The following is a 16,669-nucleotide window of genomic DNA, read 5'->3' on the forward strand; positions in this document are numbered from 1 at the left end:
CTGCCCCAGGGCAGCTGTGGCTACAGAAGTAGCTTACCACCACCGAGTGTGACTGAGGAGTGAATGAATAATGCGATGTAAAGCGCCTTGAGTATTAGAAAGGCGCTATATAAATCCCATCCATTATTATTATTATTATCCTACTAAATCCCAGTGTATACAAGCCCAGTCGATCCATTTTTTCTTCATATGTCAGTCCAGCCATCCCGGGAATTAGCCTGCCCTCTCTTAATAGCAATAATGTCCTTCCTCAAATTAGGAGACCAAAATTCCACACATTACTCCAGGTGTGGTCTCACCAGGGTCCTGTACACCTGCAGTCGGAGATTAGCTTTCTTCACTGCCTGCTGTACCTGCATGCTTACTTTCAGTGACTGATGTACAAGCACACCCAGGCCTCATTGCACCTCCCCTTTTCCTAATCTGACACCATTCAGATAATAATCTGCCTTCCTCTTCTTGCCATCAAAGTGGCTAACCTCACATTTATCCACATTATACTGCATCTGCCGTGCATCTGCCCACTCACCCAACCTATCCAAGTCACCCTGCAGCCTCATCGCATATGCAAAATGCCTAACGACTGTACTTCAATTTTAGTTTCAATTAGATGTATAAAGAGGAATACAAATTAAACAAAAAGCCTGCAAGTATGGTCTAATCTGTTAAGGTGTTTCCAGTATTTTCTGAGTAAAGTGATTTTTTTTTTGTCTATTGGAAAATATAATCCTTTAGGAATTGGTCTAAAAACTAGGAAGAGGAGCAACAACATTTGACCAATGGCATATTATACGATCACAACACTAAATGATACCTGTAACTCATAGCCGATGTCACACTGATATATCGCGCTGGCTTTATATTGATAGCTTGTTCCTTTAACTGAGCCATGCACTGGGGGAAGTGGTTCTTCACAGGATACAGCGGAACACAGAGTATCAGAAATTGGTGGATTCCACGACCCATTCAGCTGAAAGATCAGAAAGTAGATTAATGCAGTGATAAATGCAGAATCCAAATGAAAGTTGATTATGTTAAAAATAAACTTTTTGCCCCAATATATGTGATTTACATGACTGTGCCTACATTTTGATTTATCACAATTCTTATAAATTATGATGGTCTAAACATGTTCATAATTTTAATAGAATTTTTCTTTTACATTAATTTCTCTACGTGTAATGTGGGGAGGTTCAATCTGTCACTTAACAAACCAGTCGTATAACGAACCAGTGCCCACTATACAATGACATAAGGAATGCTATATATTGATCTCTGAAAGCAATGTGCGAATTGGTAAGCCTTCTGGCACTGAGAAAAGCCAGTCAGCCTACATGGGATGCAACAACTGCAGACTCTTCCACATGAGGCAGATGGTGGCTGACTGGTTGAAAAAGTGCTCCAACTAGGCCCACAATCTAATCTTTTCACACAGCTCTGCTCAGAACTTTGGCCTAGATAGTGACTGTAAAGGAGTGATAGCTGACACACTGTAACCTTTACTAGGAGTTTAATATGGCACATGGCACACACGTCCCAGCACTGACTGCATCCAGCCTTCAGGCGTACTGGGACCTAGTGGGAGGAACAAAGGGAGGATACTACAGTTATATTAATATGATGGGGCGTGGTTAGTGGTGATGAGGTAACTACATTATAGGTTGCATGCATAACCCGTCTACAGTGACCATAGAGTTGAATTAAGGAGCTACGGTGGGAGCTAGTGCCCTTTGCATTTCAGCTGAAAACACTAACATTTATGAACATTTTTCAGTTGCAAGAGGCTGAGAAACTAGCTGGGATTTGTTGAAAAGGATTGGTGGGAAGAGCTAATTCCAGAGGGTGTTGACCACTGCTCAACGTATCTTTGTGAAGACTGTAATGTTCCTGTTGCTTGTCCTGGCTTTACAAGTATACCATCAATGAGATCTTTGAACTGTATATTGAGAGCTCCTGCTGTAGTTATAAGAAACACATATTACATTGGCCCATTGTGTATGAAGGAACTGCAGATGCTGGTTTACACCGAAGATAGACATGAAATGCTGGAGTAACTCAGCGGGATAGGCAGCATCTCTGGATAGAAGGAATGGGTGAAGTTTCGGGTCGAGACCCGAAGAAGAAGACCGGAAGAAGGATCTACGAACCAAGTCTTCCATGTGAGTATTCATGCCCTACATAATTGTCCTTGCACCTCACTTTACCACATCCTTCAATTCCTGCATAGATACTACTGCTTGAGCATTCCTTACAACGGTGCTAGAGTCATAGAGTGATGCCGTGTGGAGACAGGCCCTTCGGCCCAACTTGCCCACACCAGCCAACATGTCCCAGCTACACAAGTCCCATCTGTCTGTGTTTGGTCCATATCCCTCCAAACTTGTCCCAACCATTACACTATTATATTACACAATAGTGTTACACTATTACTTTACAGGGTTGTAATTCTGCCCAACATTGTTTATGCACATGCTTATAAGACAAAGATAAAGAAGAAATAGATTGCATTGCTACAGAATTCTTGTTTGTAAAATAAGCCTGCTGAGACATTTACCTGGCAGGTAGATAAGTTGGCTCCTGACAGTCTGTATCCTTCTTCACAGGAGATGACAATACCTTCATTCACTGTAAACACTGTTCCTGAGAAGACAACATTTGCCTGACTGGTGAATGGCAGGGGACAGCTCTGGCGTTTGCATGCAATACTATGAGTGGACCAGGAGCCGTCTTCCAAACATGTCTGTGTATCTCCCTCTGATTCCATGACGTAGCCCTCTGAGCATCTGCAGGAAAGAGCATGATTTTGCATGTCAGCATTTGCAAACCAAAGTTGGTGTTTTGATTCCTTAATTTTATTTCCAAGAATGATTTCACACACGAGTGGCTCTGCCAAGGCTCAGTGGGTAGCATGCTTGCCCCTGGGTCACAATATTATGGATTCAAGCACAAACCTCAATTACAAATAAAACTAGGCTGATACTGAGAGAGGGTGCCTTGATGGAGGTAGGTATTTCAGATTCAACATTAAGCTCAGCTTTATGCATAAACATTAATAGGGCCCTAGAATATCGTCATTGAAAATGCATGACATTTCTGAAGTAGAAGCCCATGAACACATTGTTCTCTCTGATCCCCCCCCTTCTGTCAGGCAAAAGATACAAAAGCTTTAATGCGTGTAGCACCTGATTCAGGAACAGGTTCTTCCCCACTGTTATGAGGCTATTGAATGGATCTCCCGCAAAGTAACAAAGTAGTGCTGATCTCGCAACCTACCTCATTGCAGCCCCTCTGTTACACGATATCCTTCCCTCTAGTTTCCTTTCTCTTTTTGCATTGCCTTATGTACTTGTGCATGGTTTAAAGGTATTAATGTATGGTAATAATTTGGCTGGATAGCCATGCACATCAAACTTTTCACTGCATCTTGGTGCAAATGACAACAATAAACCAATACCGATATGGACCAGGCGAGAAAGAGTTACTCAACCTAATCTAACCTTCCAGCACTTGATCTGTAAGTTTGCAGATCAAAGCATTTCAAATACAATTCCAGGTACTTCTTCCATGTTATGAGGAATTCTGCCTCAACCAATTGGATGAGAAAGGTGCCCTTCAGGCCATCATTGCATCAAGTATTCAATGAGATCTGTGATCTAATTCCACGTACTCACATTGTTCTCATTTCCCTTCACAAAAATCTATCGATGTTTAAAATAATATGGTGCAGCTCACAACATCACACTCATGTTCGGGATTTGTCTGCATTGAGTTTGGCACATTCACCCCGAGGCCCATGGGTTTCCTCCAGTGCAGGTTTGTAGTTTAATTGGCCTCTGTAAATTTTCAAAAATGTGTAGAGTGGAGGCAAAAGTGGGATAACATAGAACTAGTGTGAACAAGCAATCAATGGTTGGTGATGGAACTCGTCTGGCCTGTTTCCAAGCTATATCACTAAACTGCTGCTGGCAGAAGAACATCCCAAATATGCATTGTGTACTGAATGTAGAATTGCTTCTTAACTCTCCTCCTATATCTAGTTAGTTTTTGATCAGATGAAGAAGGGTCTCGACCCGAAACGTCCCCCATTGCTTCTCTACAGAGATGCTGCCTGTCCCGCTGTGTTACTCCAGCATTTTGTGTACACCTTCTAGTTTTTGGACTACTATCCCAGATGCTTAGCAGCAGAACAAGTTTCTATTTTAATTTATATTTATATTTGTTTTCTATTTATATTATTGGTCCCCAAATCAGTTGAAAAGTTTAATCAAAATTGTAAACAAGCACCAAAGACAGTGTATGATTTAAATAGGCCAGAAGAAGGGTTTCGGCCCGAAACGTTGCCTATTTCCTTCGCTCCATAGATGCTGCTGCACCCACTGAGTTTCTCCAGCTTTTTTGTGTACCTATGATTTAAATACATCTTTAATCAACACTGAAACTTAACAGCATTAAGGACGATAGATTGTCAGTACATCCTAGCTGCTCAGACTGGCCGTGCCGGAAACCAGTGTTAGTATAAGTGTTATAATGTGGTGGAGTTAGTGACGCTGGCTTATGTGTGATTGGTTCACATGCATCATCAATCTACAAAAATCATCCCGTAATCTTCCAAATTTCAGATTAACACACATTTAGTTTATGGAAGGTAGACAAAAATGCTGTAGAAACTCAGCGGGTGAGGCAGCATCTATGGAGCGAAGGAATGGGTGACGTTTCGGGGTGAGACCCTTCTTCAGACAGATGTGGAGGTGGGGGGGGGGAGGGTGGGGGGCGGGAAGAAGAAAGGAAGAGGCAGAGACAGTAGGCTGTGAGAGAGCTGGGAAGGGGACGGGAAAGAGGGAGAAAGCAAGGACTACCTGAAATTGGAGAAGTCAATGTTCATACCTCTGGGGTGTAAACTATCCAAGCGAAATATGAGGTGCTGCTCTGCCAATTTGCGGTGGGAATGACTCTGGCCATGGAGGAGACCCAGGACAGAAAGGTCGGATTCGGAATGGGAGGGTGAGTTGAAGTGCTGGGCCACTGGGAGATCAGGTTGGTTAGTGTGAACAGAGCGGAGGTTTTGGGCGAAGCGATCGCCAAGCCTACGCTTGGTCTCACCAATGTAGAGCAGCTGACACCTAGAACAGCGGATGCAATCAGTGAGGTTGGAGGAGATGCAGGTGAACCTCTGCCTCACCAGGGAAGACTGCTTGAGTCCTTGGATGGAGTCAAGGGGGGGAAGGTAAAGCGACAAGTGTAGCATTTCCTGCGGTTGCAAGGGAAAGTACCAGGGGAAGTGGTGGTTTGGGTGGGAAGGGATGAATTGACCAGGGAGTTACGGAGGGAGCGATCTCTGCGGAAAGCCGAAAGGGGAGGAGATGGGAAGATGTGGGAGATGGGAAGATGGGATCCCGTTGGAGGTGGCCACTGTCTAAGCCTACTGTCTCCGCCCCCCACCTCCACATCTGTCTGAAGAAGGGTCTCGACCCGAAACGTCACCTATTCCCTCGCTCCATAGATGCTGCCTCACCCGCTGAGTTTCTCCAGCATTTTTGTCTACCTTCGATTTTTCCAGCATCTGCAGTTCTTTCTTAAACATTTAGTCTATGGAAGCTCTCCTGACTTAACCTCGGCGTCCAGGAATCATTCTGGTAAATCTACACCTGTACTCACTCATAAAGGCCAATGTTTCTTGTTAAAGTCCTGTATCGTTACTGCACAAAAAAAAAACCAATTGGCCAAATTTAGCTGTGTTTGGCTGTGTAGCACAAATGTTACTTGCCACTTATCAACCGGCACCTGAATGTTGTTTCAGTACTGTCATAGGCAGACATGGACTGATTCACTTGTAGAAATAAAAATAGAATTGCCGGCAAACATAGCAGATCCAGCAGCATTTGTGAAAAGAGAACCATTTAACGTTTCAGATGGAAAATCCTTCACCAGGACTAAGAGATGCGATGACGAGTCTTTGATCCAAAGAATTAATTGCTTCTCTTTCCACACATGTTGCCAGACTGCCACACCACACCACACATGTTGTGCAACACTACAACCTCAAATAAGCTCTGAATTTCAATAGAATATCATTATTAATTATTATTATTGCACTACTATTGTTTGTTTTTTTGAGTATGTGTGTGTATGTATATATACAGTGTGTGTGTGTGTGTGTGTGTGTGTGTGTGTGTGTGTGTGTGTGTGTATGTGTATATATATTGTTTACAGTGTACTATGTTTACATATTCTGCTGTGCTACAGCAAGTAAGAATTTCATTGTTCTATCTGGGACACATGACAATAAAACACTCTTGACGACTGCTGAACATTTCCAGCACTTTCTATTCTTAGTTCAGGTTTTCTGTGTGTGCAGTTTTTGGGATTTTCATTTGCTGAGTTGTGCATGGAAATGATCATTGTAAAATTATGTGAAGATCTATGCTATTCCTTCTGAGGTTTCAAGCTTATTCACACATTCTGTCTTTAGAAACGGTAATCTTGGATGTCGAATACTTTTTAAAGGTGATGAAGCTTTCCGCTTCAATTTCTGATCCAATTTTAGGTGACCTCTAACAACACCCCCCCTCCCCTTTCACCCCCACACCTCCCCTTCCTTACACCCGATCCCTGTGCCCCACCTGGACTCGCACCTATTTCTCCCCTTCCACCACCCACCACCACCCCCCTTCCCCGCGGGCATTCCTTCATCTGGCTTCACAATTCGCTTCAAACGTTTTGTCCCACTCCATTTTTTTCATCTCTGGCTTCTATCCAACCATCTGCCTATCCTCCCCTCTCGCATGTGTTTACTGTTTACCTGCCACACTTGGTCCTGCCCCTCCTCTCTTCTGCTTTCTTCCACAATGTGTCTGAAGAAGGGTCCTGACCTGATACATCATCTATCCATGTCCTCCAGACTTGCTGCCTGACCCACCAAGTTACTCCAGCACTTTATGTTCAAAAGCAACCATTGGCTCATTAACCTTGGATCAGTACTAGTCAAAATAACGGACACCATATGATTGATATGAAAGTTATTAATAAGTTCCGAGTGAGCGTAGTCCTAACCTGTAATGTATTCTGCTCCTGAAGGTGTGTTGTTCACCGATAACAACAGCATTCTGTAAGGGTGGTGGTGGCCCACAGCTCACGGGCATACAGGTTGGAAAGGGCTGACTCCATTTGCCTCTCTCTGTGCAGAAGACTTCAGCCTTCCCCTTCATGATGTAGCCAGGAAAGCAGTTGTAGGCTACTGCATTCTCCGGCAAGGAGCTGCTCCCGTTAAAAAATGCATTGCGTATCAACGGAGGAGCACCACAGGAAATTCGGCCACAGTAGGGAAGGCTTGAATTCCACTTCCCTTCAGCTCCACAAAGAACTTGAGAAGGGCCCAGTAACTTAAAGCCCTCCATGCACTGGAAGGATACCAAGTTTCCACAAATGATGTCTTGATTTGTAGTAAACCCGTTGTGGATGTCCGGTTGTGTACATTTGCACAGTTCACATTTTGGAACACTGCCACTCCATAACCCATTCTGTAGACAATGTCTGACTGAAGTGCCTATCAGTCCATATCCAAGAAAACATACGTACTTCACGGAGTCCCCAAAGCTGAAGCTAGACCCACGAATCAATGCATGGGAGATATCTTCTGGAGGACCACAGTTGATTGGGGTGCATTGAGGTGCCTCATCACTCCAGCTTCCATCACCCTGACACACAAGGCTTGGTGCACCATGTAATAAGTAACCATCCATACAATGGAATTGTATCTTCTTCCCATTCGTAAATTCAGATCCTGTGATTTGGCCATTCAGCAACGCAGTGAGCGGTGGGCATGTTGTCTCTATGCATTCTGGCATCTCCCCGCTCCAGTTGCCATCGGCAAGGCAGGTACGAGTCAAACCTCCTTTAATCATGTACCCATTGTTGCAACTATAAGTTGCCAGCGTCTGGAAAGTGTAATCCAGTCCGGTCACATTGCCATTGTCGGGAACGGGGGGTGGCCCACAGGAGATGGGGACACACTGCGGTACTTCTCCGCTCCATTTCCCATTGCCCTGACAAGTCCTTTCCATTTGCCCCACCAGTAAAAACCCAGATTTGCAGGCATAAGTTATCATGCTGGAGTAAATGTAGTTGTCACCCATTGTGACGCCATTTTGGATTTGGCTGGGAAGGCCACATGAGACCGGTTGACAGGTGGGAGGATCGCCCCCCCACTCGCTGTTGAAGCTGCAGTACCTGGTGGCCGAGCCAACGAGCTCATGGCCAAGCTCACACCCATACTCTATCCTGCTGCCAAGCAAGTTGCTGGAAAACTTAACATAACCGTTTTCCGGTTTCACAGGGAGCTGACACTCAATCAGGAGACAGGCGGGTGCACTCCCATTCCAAGTGCCATCTTCTTGGCATTCCAAGATTTGCGATCCTACCAGCTCGTAGCTGTTATAACAGTGATACTGAATCACTGTTCCACTCATGAACTCGGAGCTCTGCAGAATGTCTACGTTTGGATTATTCCACATTTGCTTGTTGTCGCTGGACCTGGGATGTGGGACACGCTCAGAGCTAGAAGCGGGAACACTTTTCTTTGGATCGAGGTCTGACGGGAGGAGATTAGTTGCGATGTCAGAGCCATGCCCTTTGTCACTTGGACCCGCGTGGTTTACAGATCCGCCATGAACATCTCCATCCTGATTCCGGGTGACCAAGTACCCTCCGAAATCTATGTGGGGAGGCAGCCCACAATCTACAGGTGCACAATGTGGGGCCATAGTGGACCAGGCGGATTCCTCACAGATGTGCGTGGGATTGCCAACCAAATGGAAGCCAGGGAAGCAGCTGTAGAAAACGAGAGCGCCGTAGCTGTAGTCAGAGCCCTCGACAAAGCCATTGTCTATAAGCTGAGGTGGTTCACATCTGAAAAGCTTGCAGATGGGTGCCTCTGCGTCCCACTCGCCTGTCTCCAAACAAGTCAGCCTTTCCTGGCCTTCCAGCTTGAAGCCTGTATTGCACCCGTATGTCAGGGCTTCCCGGTAGTACAACTTCTCAAAGTTGGCTCTTCCATTCTTTATTGCCCGGGGAGGTGGGCATTCTACTGGCCGGCAGACAGGCCGTCCTCCCAGCCATTCGCCGTTCTCACCGCAGGTGACGGCAGCGTTGCCCCTGAGACGGAAGCCGGGCTTGCAAGTGTACACGGCGTGGCTGAGATATGTCAGCCCCTGGATGTCCACGATTCCGTTCCCGATCAAATCCGGCTGAGAGCACTCGATCGGCACGCACTCCGGCACGGCGTCCCCCCAAGTTTTGTCGGCTCGGCAGGTCAGTAACGGCCGCCCCTGCAATACAAACCCACCGGTGCAGGTGTAGTTGACAGTGCTGCCGAAGTGAAGGTCAGAAAACAAGGCGTCACCATACTGAAGTTCCGGAGGCTTGCCGCAGATAATGGGCTGGCAAACAGGGAAGGAGTCGTTCCACTGCTGTGACTCCAGACACTTGAGGCTGGACGCTCCCTCCAGGACGTGGCCCTCAGCACACTCCAGCAGGACGACTCCACCCGTGTCTGTCTGGTGGATGAGCAGATTGCTGTCCCGTCCCAACAACGATGGCTCGGGGCACTGCAGCGGAATGCAATGAGGACGTTGGCTTGCATCCCACAGGCCGTCCTCCCGACAGGCCATCGTTGCTTTTCCAGACACCACATACCCTTCCTCGCATTGGAGCTCGACCCGCGCGTCGAGGATGAACCCGGAGCCCACGAAGCGTCCGTGTTTCACAGCTGGAGGCGGCCCGCAGACCACGGCGATGCAGGAAGGGTACGATTCGCTGTGCCAGTTTCGATTGCCTTGGCAGGTACGAATGGGACTCCCCACCAATCGATAGCCATGGTGACAATGATACCTGACTTTGCTCTGAAACAGCGTGCCATTCTTAACCTGCAATTCAAGAAAAGGAGCAAAAGGTTTATTATCTACTCAGTTATCACTTACAGCATCAGTCCTGGGTCAGTGAATGACCCTCATATCGTGGCTCTTAATGCCATTAAGTTAGAAGGTTGCGACCTGACTTGAACCCATAACCTGTCTTCAGGCATGAGCACAAGAATCAAGGCTCCGTGTGGTAATTTGACACCACTTTATTGTCAGGAGTAGCAGCTTTGGACGAAACATTGAGCAGGAGCTGGTCACCACTAGCTGGTGATATTTAAAAAAATCCAAAGGCTTTTATATTTTATATTTATTTTTTATTTTATATTAAAATAAAACACTGAGAGAGTTGCCTAATGTCCTCTGCAATATTCATCTCTCAATCTCACGGGAAATAACGTTATTTCATTGCTATTTTTAGGAACTTGCGCAGCACAAATTGTCTGCAGAATGATTTATATTATAATGCTGACAGTGCAGCAAAGGTTAACACTGTCTGCAAAATGGTTTGAACCATTCTAAAATATAAGCAGAACACCTTTTTTTTCATCAGTGTCTTTGACTATCAATTTAGCTATTGTTAAGTGTATGAGGACCTTCCTATATGATGGATTTTAATGAATTATTTTTCATAATTTACAAAAATCTTGTTGCTTTTCCTGAGACCAAATAACCTTCTTCGCTTAGAACTTGGCTGAAGTCTGAGGAAGGGAAATATTGACTAACCATTCCCTCCACGGATTCTGCCTGACTGTTGATTTCCTCCAGCATTTCATGTTTTGCATAGATATTATCGTCTTTTACATATTTCTTAATTCACACTGGAAAGGTACTACTGATAATCAGTCACTGTTTTTGCCATGTTACATTGTACGATTGAGATATATTTTGCTACATTGTACTCTTTATAGCTGTGTAAAGTTATTTTCAAAAATGAGCAATGTCATTAAGACTTCAAAATCCATTACTACTGAGGATAAGGTTAAGACCCGTAAACTGTTTTACCATTTGTATTTGCTGTTAGCTGGAGTTGGTAGCTGCAACATTTGACTTGCTGCATTTCTTACATTTTGATAGCGACGTTAGTTTTAAACACTGTACAGTGATATCTGAGAGTTCCTAAGCACTATATAAAGACAACTTGTTGAAAGGCAGAGAAAGCAAACATAGGAATGGCAAGAGGTTCCTCTCTGACCTGTACCTGATTCTATGAGGGATAGAAAGTTGTACTGCTGTGCAAGCAAACATAAGCGGGTCACTTTTGTGTTGAAGTCTGGTAACAATTTCAAAAGCTAAGATGGACATGCATACCTATTACATTAAAGAACACAAAATGCTGGAGCAACTCAGTCGGTAAGGCAGCATCCCCAGAAAACTTGATTAGTACAGGTGTCAGAGGTTGTGGGGAGAGGGCAGGAGAATGGGGTTAGGAGGGAGAGACAGATCAGCCATGACTCGATGGCCTAATTCAACTCCTATCACTTAGCACCTAGCACACGGAATTGGGGGTTCAGTATTGATGTGGATAGAGAACTGGCTGGCAGACAGGAAGCAAAGAGTTGGAGTAAACGGGTCCTTTTCACAATGGCAGGCAGTGACTAGTGGGGTACCGCAAGGCTCAGTGCTGGGACCCCAGCTATTTACAATATATATCAATGATGTGGACGAGGGAATTGAATTCAACATCTCCAAGTTTGCGGATGACACGAAGCTGGAGGGCAGTGTTAGCTGTGAGGAGGATGCTAGGAGGCTGCAAGGTGAGTTGGATAGGTTGGGTGAGTGGGCAAATGCATGGCAGATGCAGTATAATGTGGATAAATGTGAGGTTATCCACTTTGGTGGCAAAAACAGGAAAGTAGACTATTATCTGAATGGTGGCCGATTAGGAAAAGGGGAGATGCAACGAGACCTGGGTGTCATGGTACACCAGTCATTGAAAGTAGGTATGCAGGTGCAGCAGGCAGTGAAGAAAGCGAATGGTATGTTAGCATTCATAGCAAAAGGATTTGAGTATAAGAGCAGGGAGGTTCTACTGCAGTTGTACAGGGTCTTGGTGAGACCACACCTGGAGTACTGCGTACAGTTTTGGTCTCCAAATCTGAGGAAGGACATTCTTGCCATAGAGGGAGTGCAGAGAAGGTTCGCCAGACTGATTCCTGGGATGGCAGGACTTTCATATGAAGAAAGACTGGATAGACTCGGCTTGTACTCGCTAGAATTTAGGAGATTGAGGGGGGATCTTATAGAAACTTACAAAATTCTTAAGGGGTTGGACTGGCTAGATGCAGGAAGATTATTCCCGATGTGGGGGAAGTCCAGAACAAGGGGTCACAGTTTAAGGATAAGGGGGAAGTCTTTTAGGACCGAGATGAGAAAATCATTTTTTACACAGAGAGTGGTGAATCTGTGGAATTCTCTGCCACAGAAGGTAGTTGAGGCCAGTTCATTGGCTATATTTAAGAGGGAGTTAGATGTGGCCCTTGTGGCTAAAGGGATCAGGGGGTATGTAGAGAAGGCAGGTACAGGATACTGGGTTGGATGATCAGCCATGATCATATTGAATGGCGGTGCAGGCTCGAAGGGCCGAATGGCCTATTCCTGCACCTATTTTCTATGTTTCTATGTTTCTATATTTATGACCGTATGACTTGGAAATGGATAGGTGACATTTCGGATTGAGACATATGTTAAAGAGGAGATATTACATTAATGTATGTGTGGACACATTTCTATTCTCTCTCTGAATACACGAGATGACAAAGACCCAATGCTTCTACAGATTTAAGATGATTGATCAAGATGGCATCCAATGCTTTTCTCCACACTTCTACCAATCAGTGTGTTGAAGTGTTTGTTAACTTCTTATCTGAATGGTCTTGCTTTGTATTTACATTTTATTCTTCTAGACTTCCTCACAAACTGAAAATGTAAACATCTCAGCAAATACTAAAAAAACAACCTTTAAACTTCCATATTTTAATGCATGCAATAACAGTTGATATAAGTTTACCTCATATCTAATGTTTAAGTATCTAAAAATCTGTCCCGAGTCAAGCATGCTCGATAGGACAACCTGATCTACAGTAGAGGTGATTCTCAGGCTGAGTGAGCATTCACCACCTCTCTCCTCTCCAGGTAAAGCCTCTATACCTGGCATTCCCAGGAAGAGTCCCAGCCAAGTCCTAATAAGGTCAGGGTCTACATAGCTTCTGAGATCTAATGTTAACAGATCAGTCTTTTGAATATTTTCACCTGCACAGAAATACAACAAATGCTGGAAATTGGAAACAGAAAATGGTGGGAGCACACAAGAGATCGAGCAACATATAACCATATAACCATATAACAATTACTGCACGGAAACAGGCCATCTCGACCCTTCTAGTCCGTGCCAAACACGTATTCTCCCCTAGTCCCATATACCTGCGCTCAGACCATAACCCTCCATTCCTTTCCCGTCCATATAACTATCCAATTTATTTTTAAATGATAAAAACGAATCTGCCTCCACCACCTTCACTGGAAGCTCATTCCACACAGCCACCACTCTCTGAGTAAAGAAGTTCCCCCTCATGTTACCCCTAAACTTCTGTCCCTTAATTCTCAAGTCATGTCCCCTTGTTTGAAGCTTCCCTACTCTCAGTGGGAAAAGCTTATCCACATCAACTCTGTCTATCCCTCTCATCATTTTAAAGACCTCTATCAAGTCCCCCCTTAACCTTCTGCGCTCCAAAGAATAAAGCCCTAACTTGTTCAACCTTTCTCTGTAACTTAGTTGCTGAAACCCAGGCAACATTCTAGTAAATCTCCTCTGTACTCTCTCTATTTTGTTGACATCCTTCCTATAATTAGGCGACCAAAATTGTACACCATACTCCAGAATTGGCCTCAACAATGCCTTGTACAATTTTAACATTACATCCCAACTTCTATACTCAATGCTCTGATTTATAAAGGCCAGCACACCAAAAGCTTTCTTTACCACCCTATCTACATGAGATTCCACTTTCAGGGAACTGTGCACAGTTATTCCCAGATCCCTCTGTTCACCTGCATTCTTCATTTCCCTACCATTTACCATGTACGTCCTATTTTGATTTGTCCTGCCAAGATGTAGCATCTCACACTTATCAGCATTAAACTCCATTTGCCATCTTTCAGCCCACTCTTCCAACTGGCATAAATCTCTCTGTAGACTTTGAAAATCTACTTCATTATCCACAACCCCACCTATCTTAGTATCATCTGCATACTTACTAATCCAATTTACCACACCAGCATCCAGATCATTGATGTACATGACAAACAACAGTGGACCCAACACAGATCCCTGTGGCACCCCACTAGTCACTGGCCTCCAACCTGACAAACAACCATCCACCATTACTCTCTGGCTACTCCCATTCAGCCACTGTTGAATCCATCTTGCTACTCCACCATTAATACCCAACAATTGAACCTTCTTAACCAACCTTCCGTGAGGAACCTTGTCAAAGGCCTTACTGAAGTCCATATATACAACATCCACTGCTTTACCCTCATCAATTTCCCGAGTAACCTCTTCAAAAAATTCAAGAAGATTAGTCAAACATGACCTTCCAGGCACAAATCCATGTTGACTGTTCATAATCAGACCCTGTTTATCCAGATGCTTATATATATTATCTCTAAGTATCCTTTCCATTAATTTGCCCACCACTGACGTCAAACTAACAGATCTATAATTGCTAGGTTTACTCTTAGACCCCTTTTTAAACAATGGAACAACATGCGCAGTACGCCAATCCTCCAGCGCTATTCCCGTTTCTAATGACATTTGAAATATTTCTGTCATAGTTTCTGCTATTTCTACACTAACATCTGTGGAAAGAGAGTTTAATCAGAAAGGTTAGCTTTTGTTCTCTCTCCAGACGCTACCTTTTCCATCATGTTCCATTTATATAACTAATAATGAGACTAGAACTCACTTGGACAAGTCCGTTGACTAAGTGAGGCGGTTCTCCACACGACACAGGCTGGCAGCTGGGCAGGCGGCCATTCCACTCTCCGTCGGCCTGGCATGCTCGCTTCTTGTCGCCCTTGACATAAAAGCCCCTGCTGCAGCTGTAGGCCACGATGGCACCGAAGCTGTAGTTGGTGCCGCTCACTTGGCCTCGCTCAATGTTCGGCGGTTTCCCGCAGCGCACGGGGATGCACTGCACACTGAAGGTAGAGGGGAGCCACAGGCCACCGCGGGTGCATTCGATGGCGATGGAGGTGTTCAGCATGAAGCCCTCCTCACACTTGTACACCACCTGCGAGCCCGCCTGGTATTTCTCTTTGTCGACCGTCTCCAAAATCACATGGGGTGCAAATGTTGGTTTCTTGCAGAAGTTGGCCACACAGCGCGGCGTGGCCTGGCCTTCTGGAGGGGTCCACGTTCCTGTGGAGTCACAGAGCAGCCAAGAGTTGCCCGAGATGCTGTACCCGTCCGTGCAGTAGTAGATCGCCGTGTCTCCGTATAACTGGTGACCCGTTTCTGGAAAAGCGTGGTCAATGTTTGGGGCTGGGCCACATGACATGGGGACACATTGCACAGTGCTGTGGCTCCACTCTCCACTAGCCAGGCACTGCTTGGTCTCCACACCGAGCAACGTATAGCTGCAGCAAGAGGAAGAGGAAGGAGTTTGAATTAGACACTGTAACGAGGGACAACAGATTTTAATTTGCATTACCATATATTGATGCCATGAAGGCAGCGTTGAGTATCATCTTAATGTTTTTAAATGTCCAATAAAATTTGGGATCATCAATTGTAAGGTTCCCAATAAACATTGTGATGTCACTCTGTGTAATGCCCAACTATGTTAGTCTCAATCATACTCTATTGACCTATTGCAAAATATCACAGTTGCCATCACTTTACCCTGCAACTGCTATCTTGACAGCCAGCTCTAATGGACCAAAGTACAATACAAGCTGCACTCTTCCAGCCACGGCAGAGTGAGGTAGGTTGAACAATCATGTTGCAATAATAGCAGGGATAGTAGAAGGATGTCACAGGGAGTTGGTCAGGGTGAGGACAGCACCTGCAAGGAGCATGTTCAGTTGTCAAAATATACAATTAAGTATTCATAGAAACATAGAAACATAGAAAATAGGTGCAGGAGTAGGCCATTCGGCCCTTCGAGCCTGCACCGCCATTCAATATGATCATGGCTGATCATCCAACTCAGTATCCTGTACCTGCCTTCTCTCCATACCCCCTGATCCCTTTAGCCACAAGGGCCACATCTAACTCCCTCTTAAATATAGCCAATGAACTGGCCTCAACTACCTTCTGTGGCAGAGAATTCCAGAGATTCACCACTCTCTGTGTGAAAAATGTTTTCCTCATCTCGGTCCTAAAAGATTTCCCTCTTATCCTTAAACTGTGACCCCTTGTTCTGGACTTCCCCAACATCGGGAACAATCTTCCTGCATCTAGCCTGTCCAACCCCTTAAGAATTTTGTAAGTTTCTATAAGATCCCCCCTCAATATTCTAAATTCTAGCGAGTACAAGCTGAGTCTATCCAGTCGTTCTTCATATGAAAGTCCTGACATCCCAGGAATCAGTCTGGTGAACTGAAAGTCCTGACATCCCAGGAATCAGTCTGGTGATTCCTGGAAAAGGTTTGCCAGGAAAATCTCTGTAAGACTACATGAGGTCAGGCTTGATATTGCCCAAATGCTGGCAAGGTTTGCAATGCAGGTAAAAGCTTGTGCTTGTTCTGCCTGT

The 16,669-nt window shown here is 45.0% G+C and overlaps 1 protein-coding gene across 5 annotated transcripts in view; it reads right to left on the reverse strand.

Moving 5' to 3' along the window:
• Positions 1-16,669, reverse strand: part of svep1 (sushi, von Willebrand factor type A, EGF and pentraxin domain containing 1) — a 159,876-nt gene that overhangs the window by 27,017 nt on the left and 116,190 nt on the right. For all 5 annotated transcript variants that reach the window (XM_033018157.1, XM_033018158.1, XM_033018156.1 and 2 more), the window contains 4 exons: positions 14,879-15,551; positions 7,051-9,920; positions 2,555-2,783; positions 815-970 (listed from right to left, as the gene is read on the reverse strand). In XM_033018157.1, coding sequence (XP_032874048.1) covers positions 815-970; positions 2,555-2,783; positions 7,051-9,920; positions 14,879-15,551 — 3,928 coding nt within the window. The remainder of the gene's footprint in view (positions 1-814; positions 971-2,554; positions 2,784-7,050; positions 9,921-14,878; positions 15,552-16,669) is intronic.

This window comes from Amblyraja radiata, chromosome 3, assembly GCF_010909765.2.
Source record: "Amblyraja radiata isolate CabotCenter1 chromosome 3, sAmbRad1.1.pri, whole genome shotgun sequence".
NCBI lineage: Eukaryota > Metazoa > Chordata > Chondrichthyes > Rajiformes > Rajidae > Amblyraja > Amblyraja radiata.